Here is a 25,246-nt window from a genome sequence, read left to right as displayed (position 1 = left end):
AAGGAGAGTGACGGATATATAGAAAGGGCAAAAGAAGAGCGTAAGGTATATATATCCCCCCGCGCGGTGTGAACGCCCTGCGTGCCCCTGTCCTTTTCCTCTCCTCCTCCTCCTCGTCTTCCCCCTGGACGTGCCGGGCTGCACTGGGAGTGCACGATCGACGAGCGCACGTCACGAACGATTTCGCGGGTAGATATCGTCGAGGCCGACGTTATTCGTCGTTCCTCGTTATTACGCGCATAATTTCTCGGAACCTCGCTCAAGGCGCGGTAAAATTATGCGCGGATCGCAGAGCCTGCCGTGTGCGTGCCGGGTATCCCCGACACGGGTGTACGCGTTACAATGTATCGGTACACCTGTACTACGACATTAATCACGTGGTACGGGACATTCCTGTCACGATGTATACCAGACATTATTCGCGCGAGACGAACGGGGAAAGGCGCCAGGATTATTCGAGAAATATTTAAATTAGACTCGGTTATCGCGTGTCGGCTTATATACAGCGCTTTGCACCTTGATTACCGATCCCGCACCGGTTTGCTAGAACGCGGATGATCCCGCGCGATCATGCGATCGTGTCTTTATCGGTGGAACGAGCGATATTAATATCGAGCGGGTATATCAATCCGCTAATCCATCGGCGAAAACGAGTTTACGGCATCTCTTATCCGTGATAGCGACTAGCGATGATGAAAGAATCTTGTATCGCATCTTATTATAATCGGTGACAGCTAAAACCAATTATGGCGCGACATATCTCAGCGAGTTATTTTCGTAGATATGAAAAGAGTTACATGAAATGATTTCAAGAAGAAAGATGAATATATCAAATATATTTCGATAAATTTTGTTGGAAATTTTCGGAATAAAAAAGATCGTTACGTCATCGATAATGTTGTGGTTCATGTGCTTTGAGATTTTCTTTTTTTCGAGAGAGAGAAACGGCCACAAAAATCCGACCGAGTCGTTTCCGAATAGCCAACTAACAAATCGGCCGATCTGTACAATGGGGCGAAAAATGAAACTCTAAAGGGGATCCTGGTCGAAAGAAGAACCACCGAGGAATGGAGACTCATAAAAAGGGTATTAACGCCACGCAAGATGATCCCATGTCGAGATGACGACGCCCTGGCGCCCTGATTCCCGACACCTTTGACAGCGTCCCATAAAATCTACTCGCAGCTAAAATATACGTATCTCGGGTAGGTTCGATTTTTTTACCTGCGAGTGGATCAAGAGAATTGCAGTTGTTTCCTGCAGTTGCACGCAATATGATTCAAACAAGATTCAATTATCAGAATCGTAAACTTTGATTTGTCGCGTATTAAAGATACCTAACTTCGAAAAGAACACGTTTCAATATTTCGCCACCCGACAAGTCCGAGATATATTCGCGATGGGAGATCTCGTCGGAGGTAAATGCCTCGGTATCGTCTAATGATTGTTAATCATCGTAAAGCCATCTTTGACGCGCGCAAGATAAATTTAATAGTAACCATTAAACAAGCGAACGGGAATATATCTCAGCCGTGTATATTCTATACTTCAAAGCACACACACGGCCCATAGAGAAGCGGGACAGGTCGTTTGGTGAGTCGCGCCGCGAGAATAAATGATCTCCGCGAGTCGAATCCGAGGCGCAACCATCTCGCCTTCTCGTCCCCTCCGACCGAGCGTCCGTTCGTGGAGAAATACATAATAAGAATGCAATTACAAAATTAAACGAGGTCCCTATAAATACGCTTAGGTAGAATGAACGGTGTCGGGGAAGAGAGGATCGCGAAACGCGAGGAGGCGGAAGAAGGAACGGTTAATTTGTTGTGCATCAGCAGCACCGGCAGCTACGAAGACAAGCTACGCCGAGAGGTACCGGGGTCGTACTAAGAAAATAACTAGAGATAATTACGCGCATAAATCAGAGTGTTAATATTCGGGGGCGTAGGTAGGAGGCGCACAGGTAGATAAATTCGCCTATAGGTAGAGGTAGGATTCGTGGATATATACATGAAGGAAAAAGAGAAAGGGGACAACGCGGAGTCAAACGAGAGAAGGAGAGAGAGGAGACCAACGCTAGGGGAGGGTAAGAGAGAGAGCGGAATAATGCCAACTTTGGATCGGTAGATCATTCGTGTCCGTTGGATACGCCTCCTTGTTAGCCTGGGTTTACTTAGTCCTTCGACGCTCCTACGACGTGCGTTACGCCCGCTAATAGCCCACCGGTAACGAACTACCGTCGGCCTTTTTTGAGGACCTTTTAAGCGAAAACGCGTTTCTCCTCTCGCGCGCTGCCTCTTATCGATCATGGCCGTCATCGCGAGAAAGGATCGCCTCTTTGGAGAGTCGTCTCTGAAAGCGAATTCCTTCCCACGTTCGCCAGACGGAAGGATACGCGCCACTTAAAGAGCAGTCCTTAGGGCGATATTCGTAATTTATCGGCCGCAAATAAAAGGTGCTCGCGCGCGAATTATTATTTCCAGTCGTTCGTGCCGGATCATTCTCGGTGTCGCTCGACAAGGACGGTTCGTGCGGCATCGAAATTTTTCCCGAGCGGCAGCGACCGACAGTGGCGAAAGGAAACAGCGTTACCGGGTGAAAGAAGGGGAGAAAGATGCACGGTGGCGTTGAAACGCTCATAACAGGTGGACCGATACTCGGCTTCGAGATACATCTTCGAGGTGGGCGGTCCCGCACTCCTTAAATCAGCCCGCGGCCACACCATAACATTAAGCTCACCTCCTCCTCCTCCTCTCACGGCACTCTCTCATCTCCGGCCGTTTATTTGTTTGCTTAGAGCGAGTAATTAGAATCCAATACAAATGGTTATTATTTATCGGCATCGAGAGAGGGCGAGCGAGAGCCGACCGCGAGAGAGACCCTTACGAATGCACCAACGGAACGAACGGGGTATACCTCCTGATTGCCTGGCGTTATTAAACCGGGAGATACCACGAGATAAATACACGGAGGCCAAACCCGCAAATACCGGTCGCTATATAATATTGCCCGGGCGATCCTCGCTAACAGCTTTTATTCGTGAACGACGCAGAACTCAATTATTACAGTGTTGTCCTCCGCGAATAATGCTATTAATAATTCGTTACGTTTTATAAATATCTATCATCGCTCGTTTAAACTGGAATTTTTTCAATCTCGCTCGTAGCTCGAGCGAATCGCTTAACGCTTTGAGATCGATTTTAATAATTAATCGATCGAGTTTCTAAGAAATGGGAAACGAGAAAGATGCGGGCTACGAGATAAACAAAGTCCACGGCGATCGGCGACAGTTGCAGCTGTCAAAGTGCCATAGAAGCGGGTTCGTGGAAATAAATATAATAGGGCTCCCCGATCGAACAGCCGCGCGTCACGTCAAACCGACAATGCACCGGTCTTGCATTTCCGAGGAAGGCACGCGCGACTCACAGAAGCGAATCTATCGCGATGCCGGACACGTCCGTTAATAAAGCATAATGGGCAAGTATAGTGCGACGACGATGACGACGGTGTACACCTGACCCACAGAATACAATGGCCGTCCGCGATGTTTGAGAATCGCGCGTGTGTGAACGGACCGCTAATACGGGCTCGTAGACAATAAATGACAAAGGAAGGTGAAAATACACGTCGCGATTGTAGCAGACAATAAGAAAAGATGTAACGCGTCGAATAAAAATGTTCAATTATTTTGCTATTTTCTTTATCCGAAAAAAAATATAAAGAATCTAAAGTTAAATTCTCTTACATTCTACAAGCTCGCATTTAAATTTTCTCTTCAGAGACTAGAATCAAATGTTTGACTGATTTACTCGCAACAAAATCCTCGCCAGCAATGTCTAATTAGTCGAATATCGAATAATAGTCCGATTTATTTATTCCGACGAAGAGGGATAGAGACACGCCGGGGGTAACGTTGATTAGCTCCGGTGTTGATTTAATTACCGGGAGAGTAATTGGCATGCCTACTGACGATCCCGTTCCCTCTCGACTCTCTCCCCTTTCTTCCCCCCGGCACCCCGTGTCGCTTACTTCACCCAGCTCTCCAGCACCCTATCGAGTCACACCCTCTCCGGTCCAAACTCTGTTGCATATTCATCGATGATAGATTATTATATGTCTACGTGTACCAAGACTCGGCGCGCGCAGGAACAACCGTTCTTGTCATATCTATTCGATACGTGATATATAGATATATGATACGGTGGATAAAAATTTACGAGACCAACGCGATAATTTGGCAAACACTTTATGTTCATTTGTTCCGAAACGAAAAATTATCGACGCTCGAGTTTTATTTTTTCGCTTTTCAAGTATCGTAAATTGGTTTATTCGCCTGGTTTATGCGTGTGTTTTGCGGAAGAGATATGGCGCGAATGAAAAAAAAGACAGAAAAACAAACAACGACAGAGCGGTTCGTTGCCAATTTCCGCGAGTCCGAGACACGTCGCAAAAAGGACCGCGGACGATTTGGGTTCGCTACGGACGTATATAGGCGAACGTATATCGCGGCGATGTTATCCGCAAACACGCGGGTTCGGCCAATTTATCCCAAGGGATGAGGCCGACGTGGCCCGGCCGGTGGTGGGTGTGGGGCAGCCTTGTCCAGCGGAATGAATTCAGCACGCAGCCCCTATGCGGTCGAGCTGCCTCTCCTACCCCTTTCGCCGACCATCTCCAACCACCGTGCAACGTCCCCACCTTTTGATCACTTCACCCTCTCGTCCGCCCCTTCCTCTTTCTCGCTCAACGTTCGCGCGCAAGTTAAGGTTGCCTCAGATAGGAAAAACGATGATAAGAGAAGAGACGTATTTAACGAGCAGCGTACTTTGATTATAAAATTATTAAGATCAGCAAAATTCCATAACATTTAATTAATTAATCTTGAGAGTATAATCTCTTGTTACTTCATTTACGTTTAAATTACATTTTTATATAATCAGTAGTTACGTAACGCAGAATGTAATGAAATATTTGACATTTTTACATCATCTTAACTTTAACGCTCCACGGGGGGCGTCGTTGAAGGAACAGCTTCGTGGAACGCTTGACAGACGGAGATTTATAATCGATACAAGTGGTGTGAATGGCCCTTTAACCCGTCCGCTACCATCCGCCACTCCTGATCCGCTCCACATATCGCTAGCGTGGTATACAACGGCTGCCTGATTGCCACGGGGGCTCTTAGATTTATTGACCTGTCAATGGCGGCGCGCGAAAACGGCGAATTTACAACGCCGCAGGTGTTAAGTTCTGCCGTGCGTGTAATAACGGCCTGATCCCCAGGCCTTACGGTAAGCCACACACCGTAATTATATATTTCCGAACCTCGCGCCCGCTACCTTTGTCATTATCACCCAAAGTGGCGTAGCCGTAATTCAATGAGATCCATTGCGCGTGCGTACGTAAACGATAAAAAATCGATAAATGTCGCGAAAATCTAGGAAATTCTTGCACGCGTGTGTTACGAATCATATACATTCCTTCTAGGCGAGATTGCGGTGTTTTTTCTTTTATCTAGATGTTAAAGTTATAGCTAAAAATATTTTCGTCATCATCTAAAGAGGTGAGGGAGATGATTTGTACATCGCAATTAAAAGCGAAGCGATGCGAGTTTTCGATATTCTAGTTGAAAAATGTTTCGCGTTATCGCTCGTCTTAGAGTTCCACGTGAATGCTCGCGAAATGATTTACGATCGGGTCAGAGCGAAATGATAGAGTAGACTCTTACCTTGAGTCTGGTGAGACGAGGTTCCTCGGCTGCGAGTTTCGCCAGCGCCTGGTAGTCCCCCTGCGCCGCCCTGACCAGCCACTCCCGCGATTTTCCATCCAGTTGCTTTGAGGAAACATCGATCGCGATTATTAGCGATTAATGGCGCGAGAGGTCGATCGACGAAGGATCGATCGGCAACGCGCTGAAGATCGAGCGAGGCCCGTCCGATCGAGAGCGGGCGAATTTTAATTAAGATCCCCGGCCATGATCCTGGCGTGCATTCATCAAGGTGCACGTCCGACCGCGGAGAGGGAATTATGCCCCGTACAGCTCTCTCATCGGATTGGCGCGCGCAATAATCGCGATCTGCGGTGGGTGATGAACTTACCGAGGCAACGGAAGCGCTGTCATCCTCGTCGGCGCCCTGCGGAGAAAAGAGAGAGAGGGGTTAGAGCTGAGATCCGTCGAAAAATCAACATTACGCGCTACGTCACGCGGACGATCGCGCGCGCAACCGATGGCGGCGAAAACCGGTCCGCTGTATATGGCGTTGGCGTTGGTTGCATTCTGGAGAGTACATCAACGTGTGTGTGTTGCGAGGAAGAGAGAAAGAGAATGAGAAAGGGGAGGGGGGACGACAAGGGGGAAGAAAATGCGTGAGCGCAGCGGGAGGCCACCGCGCGCGCTTCGCCCATCAGATTGATATACGGATCCAATAATTGATTCTCCGGCGCAAGACCTTGGGAGGCTGGCTGGCTGGGCCGCACGCACTTACGCAACTCCCGCCGTCCCAGGAACAGACGTCCCATTTCGGAAACGTCGTTCCTCCCTCTTTCCCTCGACACTCGGCAAATCGAACGATTCTCGATCACGATTATCAAAGTACTGGAATACATAAAAGCACGCTTGAGATACTTTTGATAAAATTCTTATCGTGTTATACACGCGATGTACTCTCGGCTTACGATTCGCTCGACCAAATCCTCGACGATATCTTAAAGTCGCAAATAACGTTTTTTAACGAGAAACTCGTCGTTTAATCGCGCTCGCGGATACCGATCTTCGACGCAATGTTCCACGTTACACGCATGATACCGCGGTAGAGGATGACGTCGAGGACGGAGGTGGCGGTTGCGGAGGAGAGGAAAGGGTTCTCTCCCGATCCCAGGAACGCTAAACGACTACTCATCCCTGTTAAACTGTTTGTATTTTCACTCGTCACGGCCGCGTCGGTTGTTCGAGGTGCTCATATCGACACTCGGCCCCGAATCGATCGTGACTCTTCATAAATTACCGGGCCGGCCGCGCGAGAGACGCGCACTTTGGCCGAGTCATCATTAGCCGGCCACGATATATCTCTATCCATCGACAACATCGCGCGTGTCCTTAAGTGAAATCACGTTTCGAAGGACGCGCGAGACGAGTACGCCCCGACATTCCGACGTTAATCCAATTTCCCCTTCCTCCCTTCGCTCACGTCGAAAGGAGAATCGACGGTCACGTCGCGTCACGCGAGAGCTTTCGGAGGATCTCTTCCGGAAATTTCATCTCTTCTCGAAATGATAGTCACTGACCCCCCGTCGCGTCAGGTGATGCATCGAGGTGCGTTCCCAGCTTTCGTGCACGCTACGTGCGCTCTCGCAAACACGCCTGTACGCGTGCGAATGCACAGATGCACGCCGATAGGACGGACTTTGTTATACGTATGCATCGGAGAGGCTATACTTCATCAACGACGCAACAATTGTATTCGCGACAAAAAGACATTACGTTGCCTGGCGGAAACGAAGACACGCTGTTGAATTAATATTTAATTTCGACCATTCTCGTATCGCGCAACTGTCTTGGTCATTAACCGTATATAATGAAAAATGCAGCCGCTTTTTATTTCCCTCGCATAAGAGCACCTGGTAGAGAAATACGTAGAGATCCTCGATTATTAATGAAGTATATATAAGAATATGTGTAAAGAGAGAACCGATTCTCAAAAATTCTTCTCCGCATATGCTTCGCGATTAATATGCAAATTGTCGCAAAATTATGCAAGCAACGAGAACCCGACCGAATTCGTCGACATTTTACCAAGAGCCAAAAAGATTTCGGGGAGAAAGATTCTACCCGAAAAATCTCCAATCTCGATGGTCGGAAGACAGTAACACGGATGTTTACGATCATATGGTATTCGTACGCGAGTCGCTGATTGATTTTTAAGCGATTGCGCGAGATACGATGATCTTCGATGAGATGCGAGATGAAGAGGGGGAAATGCAGAGACACTGGTTCGCTCGTATCTATTACCGGGCTATCCCGGAGATATGCAAATGTTCTCATCCTCCCGTAGCGCGAGAGGTCTCCGCGAACGATCAGACAAACGGGCCAGTCAGCGACGGCGCACATGGACCATAATGGCGCGGTTATCAGATAAGCTTATAAGACCCGAGTAATCGTAATAGCATCGCGATGGCGATTTCTCCAGCACCGAACGGCGGATGAACGAGAAGAGGCGAGTCGCCCCTCCATCCTTGCCGCTGGCCTCTTTCGACGAGTCATTGTTCCGCCGTAATTAATATTTTAATTGAGATCAGCGGGAATTAATTAACACAACAGACCTGTTAGAGCCCGCGAACCAATCAATCGCGATCCACTTGTCAGAATCAAGATTTAATTCGCCCTCCTACTCGTCTCCCAAATATCTCTATCAACGTAAAACGATCGAGGATACGATTCGCGAAAAGGAGAATTAATTGCAAGTAAATTGATCGTTAGCAAACCTTATCGTAAAGAAGAGAAATAATTCGCCCGTTAACCGAATATTAGCAAATTATCTCTTCTATCGAAGATACATATAATCCGGATATCTGACGGTGGATATTCCACCGTAACAGCGAATATACGTATAGATGCATGGATATGCTCGTGTATCACGTTCATAATCGGATAAAAAGCTAACGGACGCGACGCATACAAGCCGCGTAATCACTTAGGATCGTGATCCTAGCACGAGCGAGCGAGCCAAGTATCATAGAAATGGATACAAAGGGGCCATCAGCAGCCGCGGTAACGAGCCGGCTGACCTACCCCCTTCTTCTCCAACCTCTCTCCCTCCCCCTACATCCGTATCTCTCATTGTTATCGCTCTTCGCGGCGCATCAGCGCCGACTCAAAAACACGCTCGCCCGACAGTTAAGCCGCGCACATTCGCGCGTCTAATTCCGCCGAATGTGGCCAGCGGCAGGTACTCGACTACTCGGCAGGCATGCACGTGCTTACTCGCGCCCTCCTGCTACCTCTGTCTCCCCTCGTCGCTTTTCTCGAACAATAAAAGGAATACGCGATGTAAAGCGGATAGCGAACGCGCACTTCTCGTCGGGGTGGAAACGTTTTAATAAGCAGACGTGCGCCGCTGCCCTCCGAGGGGGCGTATAAATATATTCGGTTGCTCTAACGGCGTGCGAGCGACTCGCCGCGAAAGAGAGAGAGACTACGGGGTGCACCCCGGGAGCGGATATATCGGCGAGACGATGGAGGTAGGGGGAGCGGGGGAGGAGGCAGACGTGGTAGAACGAGAGGCAAAACATGTTGCGGCACGAGCTGCCTCGAGAGCTCCGCGGAATTAGCTTTATTATAACCTGGGGGCCATCCATACACGCCTAACAGCGCACGAACATTCGCCGGCCAATAAGCCAAATGCTAACCAAACATTTTCGCGACTCGGCGCACCCTACAATTCATCCCCCTTCTCGCGTCCCTCTCCCCTGCCTGACCGCCTCTGGTTAGCGCCGAAAAGTCCAGCAAGGAGGATCGATCCTGATTAAAATGAGATGTGTATTTAATGCGACTGTTGATCGACGAGACGCCAATCGTGGTGACGATTTATCATATGCTTAATTCTTCGTCGGCAGACGTTGGATCACGAGTGACCCATACCTTAAAAATGCTTTTTATAAAACTCTTGCAATAATTCAAATAAATATATTTCATATGTATATTACACAAAAATGTCAATAATTTTTATTTTGAAAATATCTGCTGTCATGTAGTGTGAATATTATTTTAAGAAAAAAAAAATTATTTAAGAATACAATATGTATATTTTTATAATATATTTAACATGTAAAATGTTTAAAATTAAATATATTATGTAAATATAATTTATATATAATATATTAAATCCATTTTAATGAGATGTAGGCAAAAGAAATTTTACTATGGACCAAAATTGACCTAGTCTCTGCTAAGTCACATCTCGCGCGATTCACATATCGAATGAAACGAAGCACATCGCGAAGAAAATTGTGCGTTTTCATCTCAAGGTGCCCCGACGAAAATTAAATTCTGTTTGTTAATTCTCAAAGTGTCCGTCTAGAAGACGCTAGATTAATAGATGCATCGCGCATCTTTATCGCGGTCACAGAGAGGAATCCTCGTCCGTGTCCAACGATCCTTCTCCCCTTTCTCCCATCAGGAGGAACTTTTCTGGCCGCGGCAGCGCCGTGAAACGATTAGGCCCCGGATTAGTCGAGCGCGCGAGATCGATTATGCGATCCTGCGGATAACATTGGCCTGATTTATTCCCCTAATGGGCGTTCGCGCATTCATTTCGAGGCCGTGCGAGGCAATTCCACGGGGCTTCGTCGGATGGCGGTGCCCGTCCTGCCGCTGACAGGAAAACTCTCGCTGGGTGATTCAGCGTTCGGTTCGGCGACGCCTCCCAACGACCACCATAATGCCTACCTATCTCGGGTATACCCACCTACCTAACGCCATTTCCATCGTCGGGGATCATAATCCAAAGGTTCGGTCGCGGGCCGAATGAAATCGCGTCGAAATACGACGACGAGATGCCCGGCACGACGTCCCGACCCTCGCCTCGCCGATTCTCTCGTTCGTCCGAAAATTTAAATCGATCCATCACACACTCAAATATAATCGAATTTCAAAGAAAAAATATAAATAATCTACTTCGCGATTTCATACATTGATGGGAGATACTTTGTCTCGATCGAGATGCAAGGTACGATGTAAAATGATAAAGCAAAGCGATGCGCGCGAAAATACCCTTCACTAAACTCGCGATTAACTATACCGATCCTCGGGCTCGAAATCGGTTCGCGCGAAATTAATTCTCGACGGATGAATCTCGCGCGTAATCATAGCGAGCGGCGACAAGTCGGCGTCGCGCGATTACACGACGGTCGGGGAAATTAGCGTTCGCGGACGATCATTATCTCGCGCGATAACGGCGTATGAGAGGAGGCGTATGATTCATAACCCGCGGCCTCGTATTTTCGCGGGTGGCACACGTCGAATTTGGTCCGGATGGGCCAAACACGGGGCATCGACACCGCAACGCGCGCTCGCTCTCGCCCAACCGGTCGCCCTCCCCCTACCCACCCCTCCTCCTCCAACCCTTTCGTTGACAGGATTATATTCGTACGTACCTACGTACCGTGTTCCTCGGTGTACCTCGGTCCCGCAAATACGCGTCGCGTGATCATATTCCCGTCGGATAATAAATTTACTGCGGTACTCGAGCACACGGTTCTGTCGCCGCGCGATTGTTCCGCCGGCAAATGTCACAGTTTCGAGGGGCTTTCAACGGTAAAGCGCCATATAATCGGCACGTTCGCTTTCTGAACGATAATCGTGCGTTAAGTGTACGATACTTCCGACTATGTACAACATTTCGGATATAATCTCGAAAAAACTTGTAGCATTCGTACTATTATTAATATCTTATTTTATACGAAATTGTAAATATAATGCTAGAATACAAGTCTGATGATAAATGCGAGAAACGCTAGGTCGACAATGTGTTGACGTAAAGTATGATAAAGAACTGCTGGATGGGAGAAATCTTAATAGCCGATGTGTTGGCGCGATAGAATCGTCGTAGAATTAACTTCTCGAAAAAGAACCGTTTCACGAAATGACTGGGCGTGACGAACGCGTGTTGATCTACGCCGATGTTGCGTAATAGCGTCGAGAGAACGTTCACCGAGTATATATTATTGCGTTTCCTATCGCGCGAGACTAACGAGAAAATTAAAATAAAAATTCATTCAAAAATCAACCAATCGATTTGCTTCAACGAGGCAAAATATCGACACTTTTCTCACGTGAGAACGTTAGACAATAATATTAGAAATTTCGTAAATGCCAAAAAGAGGATCTGTCCGGTTAATATGTTCGATTCGACGAAGAAGCGAGCAACGTTGGCGTGGCTCCATTGTGGTCCTCGGTATACTTCGATGAAGGTCGAGCTTAGCCGCCTGCGCGGTTTCGTGCCCTAACGAGTTTATCGCATCCTCTTTAACGTTATTAACACGGGCTAACGAACTGGAAGCGCCGAGTCATCCAGGTTCTATACCGAACCACGATGGTTCCGCCAGGTATACACACCTGTATACGCGTGTCTGATCTTTACACGGGCATGTGTGTATGTGTACGCAAGCTTGTAAGTGCAGGGAGAGAGGCGGCGGGGTTACGTGTATAAGGTGGGATAAAGGTATGTATAGATACACAACCCGGCCTGTCTGTGCGGCCCTGATACCCGGGTCTCTGGGCTAATTCCGAGGTGTAATCTACGGGTACCATCTCAATGGATTAGCATATAGATAGCGAGGTGGACTGACCGTATATATGCGCACCTAGGCCACGGGGAGAGAACGCGGGCATGTCCGTTTTGGTCCCGTGTCCTCTGTGCGTAAAGGGTTCAGGTGTTGCAGCGACGTCGTCGCGCGATTGCTAGGAATAAATTCCGAACGTCTTGTACGACCGTGTCGAAAAAAGTGACGCCAATTAAAACCGATATGCAGCAATAATAAATAACGAGAGACTTCTAGTCGACAAGAAAACTGTTCTTCTTAAACATCGCAAGCTGGCCAAGAAAAATAATGGTATTGCTTTCAAAATACATGATACATTTTCCCATTAATAATTTTAAAAATATTTATCGAATCTTTACAATTGCTTTCAAAAGTCTTACTCGCGCAATTCGGCCAATCTGAAGTCTGCCACATCGAAAGATGCAGAGAAAAAAGAAAAAGAGAGGGAGAGAGAGGGAGAAAGAGACGTGTCATCTTTTTTCTGTGGAGACTTCCGTCTTGAAGATCATCGGAGGATAAGAAGCGTCATCGACGCTGATGGCAGCGGACGCTGGGTTACAAGAGGGGGCGGACGGGCCGCGGACCCGGGGCATTTCGCCCGAGGTGATTCGGTCGCGAGGTAATTTGTGCTCACAGCAGGGCTGAGCAAACACGCGCGGCGGGGATGCCACGAAAAATTAAATAACTCGATGACTGGTCACATTCTCGAACGCGCATACAGCTCTCGGGACCAGGCGAACGTGCATATATACATATATACGTGCATATATACGTCGACGGAGCCAAGATGTCCGCGGAGAAGGGCGCCTCTCGGCTGAATGACGTGGCCCTCTATTGTCCCTCCTCTCTTTCTCTCTGCCTTCGTCCTCGCACTGCGAACGGAACTGGTCCCGAGGGAACACCGTCGGGCCTTGTGCGGCCTAGAACGGTCCCAGGACTGTGCCCAGGGAGCGAGCGCCGGCCTCCCGCAGACTTATGAATACAAATAGCTGCTCACTGCGCGAGTCAGATCCCTGATAAGGTACGCTCCTGGCTTACCGTACTATCGCGCGGCATAAAGTACGAGCTTAGTCTCGCAGGGCCCATATGACCGTTTAACGGGCAGATTATCTTCGCGACGAAGGAGGATACGGATCGATCAGCAAATTCATCTCAACTCAAAGAATATTGGAGTATCCCGAGTCGCGCAAGCGGAATAAAATTCCAATCCAATTTTATTTAGATAAAACAAAGCGCATTTAAACAAATTGCGTTCGCATGTAAAAACGATAAGATATTTTCGGTATGCAAAGTAAATATATATATCACGAGTGAATTCTTAAAAAAAAATTAAGCTGCTAAATTATTTACTTCATCGAATTTATTTAATTCCTAATATTAAAATTTTCTCTTATTTAAAAATAAAAATATATTAAAAATAAAAAATATTAAATTTTATATTTATTAAACATTATATAACCTCTCTCTGCGGGATGAAAAAATGCAAAGAAGAAAAACGACCAGACAATAACTCAAAAATTTCGATCCCACGAGGGACCACCAAGAAGAATCCCATGACCCGGAAGGGCGGCGTCCTGTCCGTCGTTGCCGTGACAGTCACAATGAGTCAGTTTTCGGTATAGTCCTGGGACTGTCACTACGGGAGATGAGACTCCCGCGGATGAATACCGGAATGCTGCCATTCAGCCGAGAGAACGCTGGAGAACGAAGAAGGTAATCAACGAGGCTGATTTGGTATAAGCGTCTCGAAAGAAGAAATCTCATGTTATCCACCGTATAATCTTTTTCCAGAAGATGCGGCGGTTGATGGATTAGCGTAAGACCAGAAGCTCGAGTCGGTACGAAAACGTGATGGACGATAGGAATTATGAGAAAGCAACGAGCACGATCCATTGTAAACCGTTCGCCATTTCTCCTCTGTGCGTGCCTCTACGCGGTATAGCGGTATCTGTGTGCCCTACCTATTACCACATAAAGGCCCAAAGAATTCTGGCGGAAGCGGAGGCGAGGCGTCGCAGCCAGCCGCTGAGCAAACAAATTTAATGCGCGTGCATAACGACACCAATTTAAATGATAATGCGCGCTGTGTGTGCCTTCAAGATTAACTCGTAATAGGCCCGGAATAAATGTCGGCGGACCTGTTGGAGGTGTATCTAGTCGCCCTGCTACACGCGGGAACAGTGGGTGCTAACTACTCCTGTAGACAAGCTTGTTTATATCGGTACGCGCCGCCCGGCACGAAACTTAAGCGTGAATTTGTATAATACGTATCTGGTGCCAAGAAAATTGGTGTCGCTGCCGGATCACGTCACGATCCGCTTCTGTTAGATCTCTCAACATCGTTATTAACGCGATGAATTATCACCGATCGCGCGCAACCTCCAATTATCTGACCGGTTATTAAATTTAACCAGCGATATTTAATTATCGTCGAACGAGGTGTTGCGTCTGTACATATTAGCGCTGCGCCATAATTTACTCGATTATATGCGAAATGCTCGCTAGCCTTCTGGATAATCCTCCAACGTTGTAAGAGACTATCCGCGCTATCCCTCTCGCGAATGATCACCGATTTTCCCGCGATTATGCGCACGATAGCGCGAGAGAAAAAAGAAGTAGTATTCATTGCGGGAGAGGGATATATCTCATCGGTTACATCGATAAATTCCGACGGTAATGAACGGGCTTATCTCACGGTCGCTTATCGACTTGGCACTCTTGGCCCAAGTGGATTTGCCTAATTAAAGGAACAAGATGTAAACGATTTTATTTCCATCACGGTTCGTGCTATCTGCCGACTACTTGGAACGAATAAATGAATTCCTCTGTATATATATCTCTTTCTTTCTCTCCGTCTCGTTCACAGAGCTCGTACAACGCGCTTAAACCATCACGACCAGGTGCACCTGTCAAGTACTCTATGCTGTTAGTTTGATTAATGACTGAAATATTTCTTGAATAAACAATAAGGCGCGCTTAAACTCGTTGAATAGATTGACACTCGGATATACTTGGAAATAGCAACAATTTAGATTTAACGTTGAAGATAATTCGAGACTGCGCGGGCAATCGCTCGGAAAATGATAATCTGGAATTAACCTTCGTTGATCTAATGTTAACGCTTTGAATTTAAACTTGAATTTAAACCGAAGCGAAAAATGTTCGCAGACGTGCTCTCTAATGAATATGGGCGTGAAAACGATCTCTTTCTTCTGATTTTCTTTTTAATTGATTACATTAATATTAATATATTCGAATATATTAATTTTATTAATAAATTTACGGCCCTTCGAGTTTATCTTAAACAGAAATGAAAAATGTCGAATAAAAGCTAATTAGAGGGAATGTAATCAACATCGATCAGGAGTCGACGAGTCTTCGGAAGTAAGCCGCACGAGAGTAAGTTTGCCCGCGGAGGTGTCTTGTCGAGATTGTCGCGAATAGAATCATGCAAGCTGTGCCCTCGCTTCGCCTCACCTCGCTACGCCTCACCGCGTTCTGAACCTCTTTGCATATACATTCTGTAAGATTACTTTGTGCGGTTTACACCCTGCGATCCCTTCCCTCACCCTCCGGCGGCCTCCTTCAGCAACGCGCTGCGCTTCAGTCCTCGCCTCCTTTCGTTGCCGAGAGGCAAACCACCCTCCAAGTTTCATCCAAGGTCCCTAATGTATGCGAAACTATACGGCAGAAATTCCAAGTTCGGCACGGCCGTGTTAGGCGCCTTTACGATGAGTTTCCACCCCCTCCCGCCCTTTCCCACCCTTCTGGTTCTCGCTCTTTGCCGCACGAAAAGGGACGAGACTCGCCCGACAAGACTCGCCCTCCGTATAAGAGGCGAACACGCGTGATCCTAATTAGAACGCGTCCTCGAGGTGCCGAAGTAAAAGCGAGCTTCTTGTTAGGCGTCTCGACGAAGACGCCGTCGGCATCCACGTACATATACACGCGAACGTACAAGCGTGGCGCACTTTCGACGTCGGCACTCTCGTAAAAGGGCTCTTGTTCCGCTCTATTTTGCCAACATTTCCAAATAAACTCGAGCCTTAACTTCCACGACACGTGACGATAATTCGCGAGAACGTTCGGTGCGACGACCGGCGAAACAAGCTTGAAAATACGAAATCTCTTCTACACGGAGTTATAATATCTCATTATTATTCTCGCGTGAGAGAGAAACGTTTGATACAAGGTAAAAAGCTGAGGTAACCGCGAGAATTCTCACAGAACGACAGGTAACGCGTTTCGCCACCCGCGCTCTTTTCTATTTACATAGAAAAGAAGCTGCCTCCGCTGTCGGAAAAGCATAATGCCTACAAACGGCCGCATTAGTCGCGTATTACATTAGTGTAATACATTGTGTTTCGGTGATTAAATGCACCTGAGGGAGCTCTCTGTCGAATATTAACAAGAACAAAGCGTATGTGACGTGAATGAGGATTCTTACATACATTTGTGAGCGATTGGAAAAATTAATTGAAAATTATCTTAAACGTTACCTGTCTAAAAATTTACGTTTAAACATCTCTCTTTGCATTTCTGATCCCCCCGGTAGATTTCCCTGTCAATCATCGTGACGTACCCGTCGCGCATTCAATGACGCGTAATCAGTCGTTCGTAGAAAATATGACGGGAAACCACGCGAAACGCGGCGACGTGTTGGTCGGCCAACGGCACGCGACACCGCGTTAGACGAAACGGTCATTAGGGATGCAAAGGGCGGAATCGCCCGGCTACGTTGCATAATAATTACCGTAAAGAAAGCCCGGCGACTCTCACCAACGGGCTTCCCAGGAGATTACAGGATGTCCGGAGGCGAGAGAGGATTCTCCCCGCGTGGCCCGAAAACCCTTTCCGCGCTTACAAGCAATAAAAATTAACGGCCGCCCTGGTCGAAGTCCTATATGAAAGGCGGCCCGCCAGGACCGGGCTTGTGGCGCTCGAGTAATACATAATTATCATGGACCATCCATTGTATACAGGCGGCAATAAACAATTCCCTTTCGTTATAAAAAAATGTGTCAAAATCTCTCGGCGTCCGTTGATGTTTTGTCCAAATTTTCGTTCGCGAAAGAAAGACCGAGCTTGTAAAACAAGGTATTATTCGATAAATATATTATGATTTTCTTACATGATGTGATTGATTTCTGTCATGATAAAAAAAATTTTCAATCTTTCATACCATAAAATTAACGCGAACAGCTAGAACAAATTATTGGGAAAAATTCTTTTAAATAGATAATTATTCAAAAATGAGTAGGAGATTCTTCGGTTTCCTTAGAGACGAATTATGCCGCAGCCACGAGCGAGTAATCTCGAATGGAAGAAAGTATAGAATCTGCATCCTTCCTCTTTCGCGGAGAGTCTTAAACGGTCGGCGCCTTTAACCGCGAGCCCCGATAAACATATCGAAATTATGATGGAGGATCGGACCGCGTAAAAGGAACGAGCGGCAGGCACATCCTGCCGGTGCCAGCTTTGTTGGTCGCGGCGGAAAGGATCCCGGGATACCCCGCTCCTCTCTCCGAGATCTTGCGACCCCTCCTCCTCCACTTTTAATTTCCAGGCGCGGCTAATTATGATTTACGGCAACATCGGCGCAACATCCTGATCGCTACGCGAGATACCGCCCGCAGGATATTCAAATGCGATGAATATTGCTCGCCGCGATAAACGGCGCACGAACGACGGGAGAAACGCTGGAGGAAAGGAGACCGAGCGGTGGTGTAAGTGAGAAAGAGAGAGAGGGAATCATCGCGAGAGCGCGTGTAAAGGATACGGAGAAAGGATTCCTAGTAGCCTACTCGGTATGCAAGATGGGCAGTCAGCCTTGTACACACCGCATCCTTCCTCCCGACCCCTCGAGGGATGTATAAGACATCCTCGCGCGTGGATCGTTCCGTGCCGAATCGCTCGTCCGGAGTATTTAAAGCCCGTCGGGATAATTCAATACGGAACCCTCCCCCCTTTTGTGTCCCCGCGTGTGTTTGGAAAACATAAGCGGCCGGCGATGTCACAACACGACGATCGCCATGATTTAACTCTCGCGAGAAAGCCGAGATATAACGACCGCTTTTGCCCGAAGGCGGTATATAATTGACCCTAAAAACGCGCGATATTAAAGTGCAAGAGACCCCAATATTCTTCTACCCTTTCGCCGAGATATTAAATCTCACTCTTCTCATGATTTTAAAATTATATTATAACTGATTTCATAAAATTTTATTATATTGAAATAGTATTGTATATTATTTATAGCAAGTATAGAGAATCTTTTCTCGCCTTCCTCCGAAATTTATTATTTGCGATTTAAATCTGTGTTGTTCGCAACGTGTTGATTGCAAGAGAAAAAATAATGTAAAAGATATCTTACCTTATCAGCTCGTTTCTTGGAGGGGCTGGTCGTGTCGTTAGGCCTGGCAGGAAGATCGGTTTCGCTGGCCATCCGATTGAAGCGTTGCATCCTCTCGCGAAAGCTGAGCTGCTCGGCTGAGGCGGGATTTGTCGTCGCTGCTGTTTCGTCTTCCTATAATTCAACAGTTTCAATTTCACGAAATAGGTCCGAATTTTAGTTAATTAATTGCAATTATCAAGAATATATAGTCGCTAAATTAATAATGAATTCCGAAGAGAAATCAAAGTTTTTGAAATGTAAATAAATTGTGTAAATAAATGTAAATAAATGCTAAATAAATAATCTTGGTAAAAAGAACAATACTGAATTAATAATCTGTAATATGTATGTAAATTTTTAAAAAATTTCTACAATGTTTTCGTAATAAAAATTTGTAGTTATTAATTCTTTCATTGTAAGTCTTGAATATTTACCGAAAATTTATTTTATATTATTTTGTATTATTTTTTAGACTTTATTAAATTAATATTAAATTTTATTTTATATATCATACTCTATATTATTTTTTATTATATATTATATTTCATATTATTTTATAATTAGATATTTTAGTGTGTGCTATATCGAATATTATTTTCTATATTATATAAATTTATATAAATCACATAATTATAAATTGAGATAAAAATAATAATTGTCATCGACAGCGAGTAACACCAATATCAGTATCTACGCAATTATTTAGATTATTATTATAGATGAAAATCTTACCTTTATGACACTTTCCGAGAAGCCACTCTTGTTCCTATCAACGTTTTCCTTGTTCTCCGTCTTGAGTTTGTCCTGACTTTTGCGTCGCGGTGGAACGGGTGGTGACGATACCGATGCGCTGGACGCATCCGAATTATCATTTTTTTGGCCGTTTTCACGTTCCGAGATTGGCGTCACAGACTCCTCGAAACTCGTGTGAGAATTGTTCGACGACGGACTGAGGGGCGCGGGAGGTGGCGGCCGATAAGGCGGAGGCTCCCGCAGAGGAGAAACCGGAGTAGCTAGATCGGGAGAGGCAAGAGGGGATCCTACTGGCTGAGGGGGTGAAAAGTCCAGGAAAGGTTGCCGATATTTCTTCTTAAGGACTAGGTACTTGTCGCCCTGTTAAACAACGTTCACCTTGAGAGCGGTTTGTCCATGAATGATTTGACAGGAGCAACACACTCGCACATACGTCACTAAGTTTATTCTATTATATTAATTATATTAATTGCCCCGAAAAAAACAAGAATCCCGGAAATTCAATAAAGATCTCCAATTTTCAATATTATATTTATCTGAAGTTTACTTTTCACGTAAACTTTGTATATTTTTCTTTACAAATTTAATCTTCTTTCTCGCTCTCTTTATTTCTCGCTTTCGAAAATTTAAATAACACAGTTCGTTTTGTCTAGAAAGTTTAATATCGTCATTTTTCGATTTGTAAACGATATCGATATTTCGAACGATGTTAACGAGATAACGAAATTTTAAATTTTATTCACACAGCACTATGTTTATTATATACACTATATTTTGATCGACACGTAAATATTGATACTTTAATCAAAACACATTCGCGCGCGGACATACTTGTTCAAGTTCACTGAGAAGTCGGTTGTTTATGTTTCTCCGAATACCAACATAAGCTCTAAAAAAAACTCAGTTTTTTCTAGATTATAAATCATAGTAACAATTCTCATAATACATTATTTATGATCGATATAATACTACGACGTATAATTTAGGCTCACAATACGTTCGAACACGGGACGAATTTAGATAATAACAATAACACGGCGATAATAACTTGGTGAGGAATTTTTCAACTGACGGCGCGAGCAGAACCGGCAACGTCGCCGAGTGCGCAACAAGTCGCTCCTGTCAAGGAAGCGAAAGGCAACTGCGAGAGAGTCCGCGTAACCTACCTCCTCATTTTTTATGGTGGCCAAGGTGTTGACGTATTCCTTGAACCGATTCCTCGCCTCCACTGTAACGCAAAATCACATGCTCAAATCCGAGGCCCATTCTGCGAATCTGTCGCATGTGTTTACATCGCAGAAGCGGAGGGCCAGGCGACGCCTCGCGACGAGACAACTGCGAATATGCGCATCGAGACGGAAATTTAACCCACCTCGCGTCTCCGGGTCCGTCAGAAATCGCTTAAAATGCTTGACCAAGTCGTGATTGCGTGCCGTGCCACCGTTTTCCAGCAAGTAATTGCGTATCTCCTCGAGAGACAGCTCACCGGGCGTCGCCATCTTGAACAAACTAATCGACGATGCGTCAGAGCCACGTACGGCCGTCCACGAAGCGGGCTCGGCCAGTCGGTAAAAGCAGTCGCTGCGATTATCATCGGGAGGGGGAAAAACGCGCCGAACGTCGATCCACACATTCGAGGTAAGAACAAATTATTATACATAATTATCGCAGCTTCGTTTTTACAATAATCGAGGGACGATTTGTAGTACAAGTGCACGTGCGATATGCGTTTGAAGTATAACGTGATAAATATTCGCTTTAAATATATAATGTCGACTCGTACTCGAACCTTCTTGGCTAAAAGTTGATCCAACAATAAATAGAATAATTACTGTACATTTTCTTTTATTTCCATCAACTAGATATAACGCGGAATCATACTACGTGTATATAAGACGCCGTACGTGCAAAATAAATACAAAGTTTTATAACAAGCCTTTTTTCTCTGTGTAGCGTCTAGTGTCATCCCCCCCTCTGGGGACTTTCGGTAATGTAAATATGGTGATAACCGGAGTGTTTATGTTTCGTCAGTCGCACGACACAACTGTGAGAGCACGCATCGTTCAATTTTTTCCATAATAAAATAATCACAAGTATTTCGAGATATCTTAGGGTAAGATTTAAATATTTCTTTTATTGTTTTATATAAAGCGAAATGTTTTCAAAATTATAGTATGATGATTCGTAGGTTAGGCGATTTTGCTCGTTAAAATTATGGTTAGTCATGGAAGGAACACACACCGTTTCACATAAAGCAACAAAAGAAAGACAACTCAAGATTGTTCAAGTATATACTTCAATCGTGGAAATGCTTGCAGCATTTAATTAACAGTCAACTTTTGGCTGAGGAGAAACAAGGATCGTAGCTAATTGCTCAAGGTAATTACTTAACCTTTCTGTTTCTCTTTATTTGTATACACAACACACACACACACACACGTATACACAAGTTTATGTAAATGTGTGTAATAATGTATAAAAATAGTTGTAAATAACTAATTATAATTAAATAATCAATCGCGTGAAAGCAGATAATCATCACTTGCATAAATATCATTTTTATTTTATCTTTATGGAAGTCTATTCTGTTAATTGCATTCGATTGTGAGTAATGATATTTCAATATTCGTTAAAATTGTCGATAAATCGTATAGAATATAATATATATTTAATAACCGAAAGTATCTATCGATGTTAATGCATCCGTCCCGATATTTTATTCATCTGCACAAATAGACGAGAGATCCTCAAAGCTTTCCAAAACGTTATTTTGCGAATTTTCCAATGTTCGAACGATGCCGAGCTCTCGTTCGTCAACCGGATTAAATACGCGTATTTTAAACGTGCGATGGTACCTATATATATGTACATATATTAATGGAAACGGTCGAAAGTGCATTTCAACACTTTCCCGTAAGCTCTTTACTGATCGGGATAGGATCAAAACGCACGACACGTTTCTCTTCGAGCGAAATCTTTTTTTTTTTTACCACTCGTTCAGGCGAAATCGTAATCTGTCCCTGCCACTGTTTGGCGCGAAGGGCCGTCCGAAACACGCGCCTCTATATTTATTCAACGACCAATTAGTAACCGACGCGATAAATTTTGACTTAATTTACGAACGCGATCGTAATTTCCCGTGTACTCTTTAAATTGCTTCATAAGAGAAAATGAGAGACGCAAAAAATCCGTGTGAAAAGCTCTCGTGAGATACTTCTTGAATTTCCATTTAAACGCACAATCGTTGATCATGAAAATCGTTAATGAAAGATAATTTGCTGAAACATTGTATTTTAATATACAGAAATTAAGATAATTTGCTGAAATATTGTATTTTAATATACAGGATGTTCCATCTAGATATGGTATAGAATCGTGGTTCATGTCAGAAAATAATAATTTTTTTTTCTTCGGCAAAGGATAAAAAATGTATTATTTTCCAGATATTTCATTTTTTAATATGTTTCTTGATTCTTTAAATGAAAATTCTAGTTCTATATTCTATTTCAAGTCTATTACTATAATTACATTTTTATAATGAAACATTTAAAGAAAAATTTTATTTCAGCTGATATAAAATAAATTCTCTTATACGATAACAAAGTCTTTTCTGGTTTTGATAAACAAAATATATATATTAATGTTTATGTATAATGTAGCAAGTACACTGCATTAGGATATTAAAAAATGAAACATCTCATAAACATATTTTCACAAATATTGCAAAAAAGAAAAAATGTTTATTTTTTGACAAAGGATACCAGTCTGTATTTTATCTGTATGAGACACTATATAAATTTTATAATAATATATGTGTATATGCTGTTATATACATTGAACACATTGTAGATATTATTATATCTTGTTGCATTTCATGCATATATTATGATGCGGCTAACATAAAATTAAAGAATATCGCGATACATATTCGTGCACTCTCTCTCTCTCTTTCTCTCTCTACTTTCTGTATGTAAGGGGGTAAAAACTATTACAGCGCAAATGTGTCGTGTACACTATGGATTCTCTTTCTTTCTTTCTTGTTAGCTGTACAATCACGCGCCTGTAACAGCGGCGGTTCTTATTAACAATGCCTCATAATTAAGAAAACGACCTTACTAATCACCCTTGATGTGCAGAAATACACGTATAAAACTGCAGGAGGAGAAGAGGGGAGTAGAGCAAGAGTGCTAGAAGGGCGGGTATGCGTGCAGCACGCAGGGCCCAGGTACGCGTATGTGTATCCGTGGACCGGAAGCAAGGCGGTACCTTTGTAATTAAACCCCCTTTATCGGCGATATTCTAATGAAACGACGAGTAATGATCGAGCGGGGCCCGCATTGGCGCGGCAACAGTCGCACGAACATCCTTCTTTCCACTTGGACATAAACACATCGTTGCTTTTTTTTTGCTCCTTTTTTCATTAAAAAAGAAATATGAACGAGTTTCGAAAAATTAAACTTTGCGCTATATTCAGAAATTATTCGACAAACGCGCGCAGAGATTCTTTATCTATTATAAAAATTTTATAAATTAGAAAATAATTCTGAATAAAAATCATACATAGGAATACAATTGGAAAAATATAAATATAATATATATGTGTAATTATGTATATAAAACATGCCTTCTGTGTAGTTTTATATACATACTTGTTTCTCTTACATGCTTTTTGTTCGCTCATATAATAAAAATAATAAGAGTAATAATTTAAAAGTAATTTAAAAAAAAGGCTAGAAACCAAATAAAATGTACTGTCGATGACGTTTCGACCCTGCTCTGGATCCTTTTTAAATAGGAAAAATTACATAATATTATTTAAATACAACTTAACCGAATATTATGTTATAAAAGCAAAATTTGCGATTAAATTACACAATATTTTATATAGATATAATTATATATATTTATATATATGAATGTATATATGAGTAGTTTTTTCTCGGGTATTTTGCAATCTAATTGCAAGCTTCACCTTTAAAAAACAATACAAAAATTATTTCGTTTAATTATTTTTCAATTATTCTTTTTATGATCTGTTCTATATAGACAAAAATGTGTATAAGAAAAAAAATATGTATATAAAAACATGTATCAATTATATAAATTTACATGTATATAATAATACTTATATAAACATTTTTTCAGGTATTTACAAGTACTGAGGAAAACGTCTTTTAATCGCAATTATGGAATCGCCGATTCAACAAAATTGCAGAAGCACGATTTCTCGGAGGAACGTATACATGCGTAACATCTCGTGGCGAATCACGCGTCTCGCGTCGAGCAACCAAGGTAGCTCGACACAATTCCGCAGACTCGGTAGGATTGATGCACGAGATTGGACGCGGGAGAGGCGAGTTATTTCCCGCCGACACAAAATGCGCGCCGCCGAGGTCGAGGTGACTACGGCCGGGAACGAGGACAAAGGATCGCGTCGACGCCCCACTGGTAAGTGCATCTCCACCCGATATCATCTACCCGTGTTCTACCCGCGTTATGCTTATACGCCCATACGTGCATATGTAAGAGATGCGTGCGCGCGCCTTTATACGTCCGGCGCGCAAACTGCAGGGAACCCCGATGCGTGTGATCTATCGCTCGAGATTCCGAGGAAGAGCCGCGACAATTCCAGCTTCCCTCGCCCTTGCCCGAGTCGTCGAGTTCGTTTGCGTTTACGCGAGAAATAACGGGAACGCGCGACAGCTCGAGGCCTCGTTTGCGAGTAATTTGTACGCCTTGAGGACCCGGATCGGGATCCCGGTGGGGAATTCCGTAAGCGAATTC

The 25,246-nt window shown here is 44.3% G+C and overlaps 2 protein-coding genes across 3 annotated transcripts in view; one reads left to right on the top strand and one right to left on the bottom strand.

Moving 5' to 3' along the window:
- Window positions 1-20,966, bottom strand: part of LOC145963028 (uncharacterized) — an 85,221-nt gene extending 64,255 nt beyond the window's left edge. For both annotated transcript variants that reach the window (XM_083084611.1, XM_083084612.1), the window contains exons 1-6: window positions 20,835-20,966; window positions 20,629-20,690; window positions 19,442-19,822; window positions 18,689-18,841; window positions 6,096-6,131; window positions 5,726-5,830 (exon numbers count right to left, since the gene is read on the bottom strand). In XM_083084611.1, coding sequence (XP_082940737.1) covers window positions 5,726-5,830; window positions 6,096-6,131; window positions 18,689-18,841; window positions 19,442-19,822; window positions 20,629-20,690; window positions 20,835-20,961 — 864 coding nt within the window. In that variant the 5' untranslated portion in view covers window positions 20,962-20,966. The remainder of the gene's footprint in view (window positions 1-5,725; window positions 5,831-6,095; window positions 6,132-18,688; window positions 18,842-19,441; window positions 19,823-20,628; window positions 20,691-20,834) is intronic.
- A 22-nt stretch (window positions 20,967-20,988) lies between these two features.
- LOC145963026 (homeobox protein caupolican) overlaps window positions 20,989-25,246 on the top strand; it is a 73,182-nt gene continuing 68,924 nt past the window's right edge. Inside the window, exons 1-4 of the mRNA XM_083084606.1 lie at window positions 20,989-21,100; window positions 21,416-21,575; window positions 21,651-21,841; window positions 24,608-24,910. The gene's annotated coding sequence lies outside the window, so the exon portion shown is untranslated. The remainder of the gene's footprint in view (window positions 21,101-21,415; window positions 21,576-21,650; window positions 21,842-24,607; window positions 24,911-25,246) is intronic.

Source organism: Camponotus vicinus, unplaced genomic scaffold (assembly GCF_025532165.1).
Source record: "Camponotus vicinus isolate PSW18456_S1 unplaced genomic scaffold, iyCamVici1.0 SCAF_12, whole genome shotgun sequence".
Lineage (NCBI taxonomy): Eukaryota > Metazoa > Arthropoda > Insecta > Hymenoptera > Formicidae > Camponotus > Camponotus vicinus.
The sequence above is the reverse complement of the archived record's forward strand: the minus strand, read 5'-3'. Positions and strand labels throughout refer to the sequence as shown.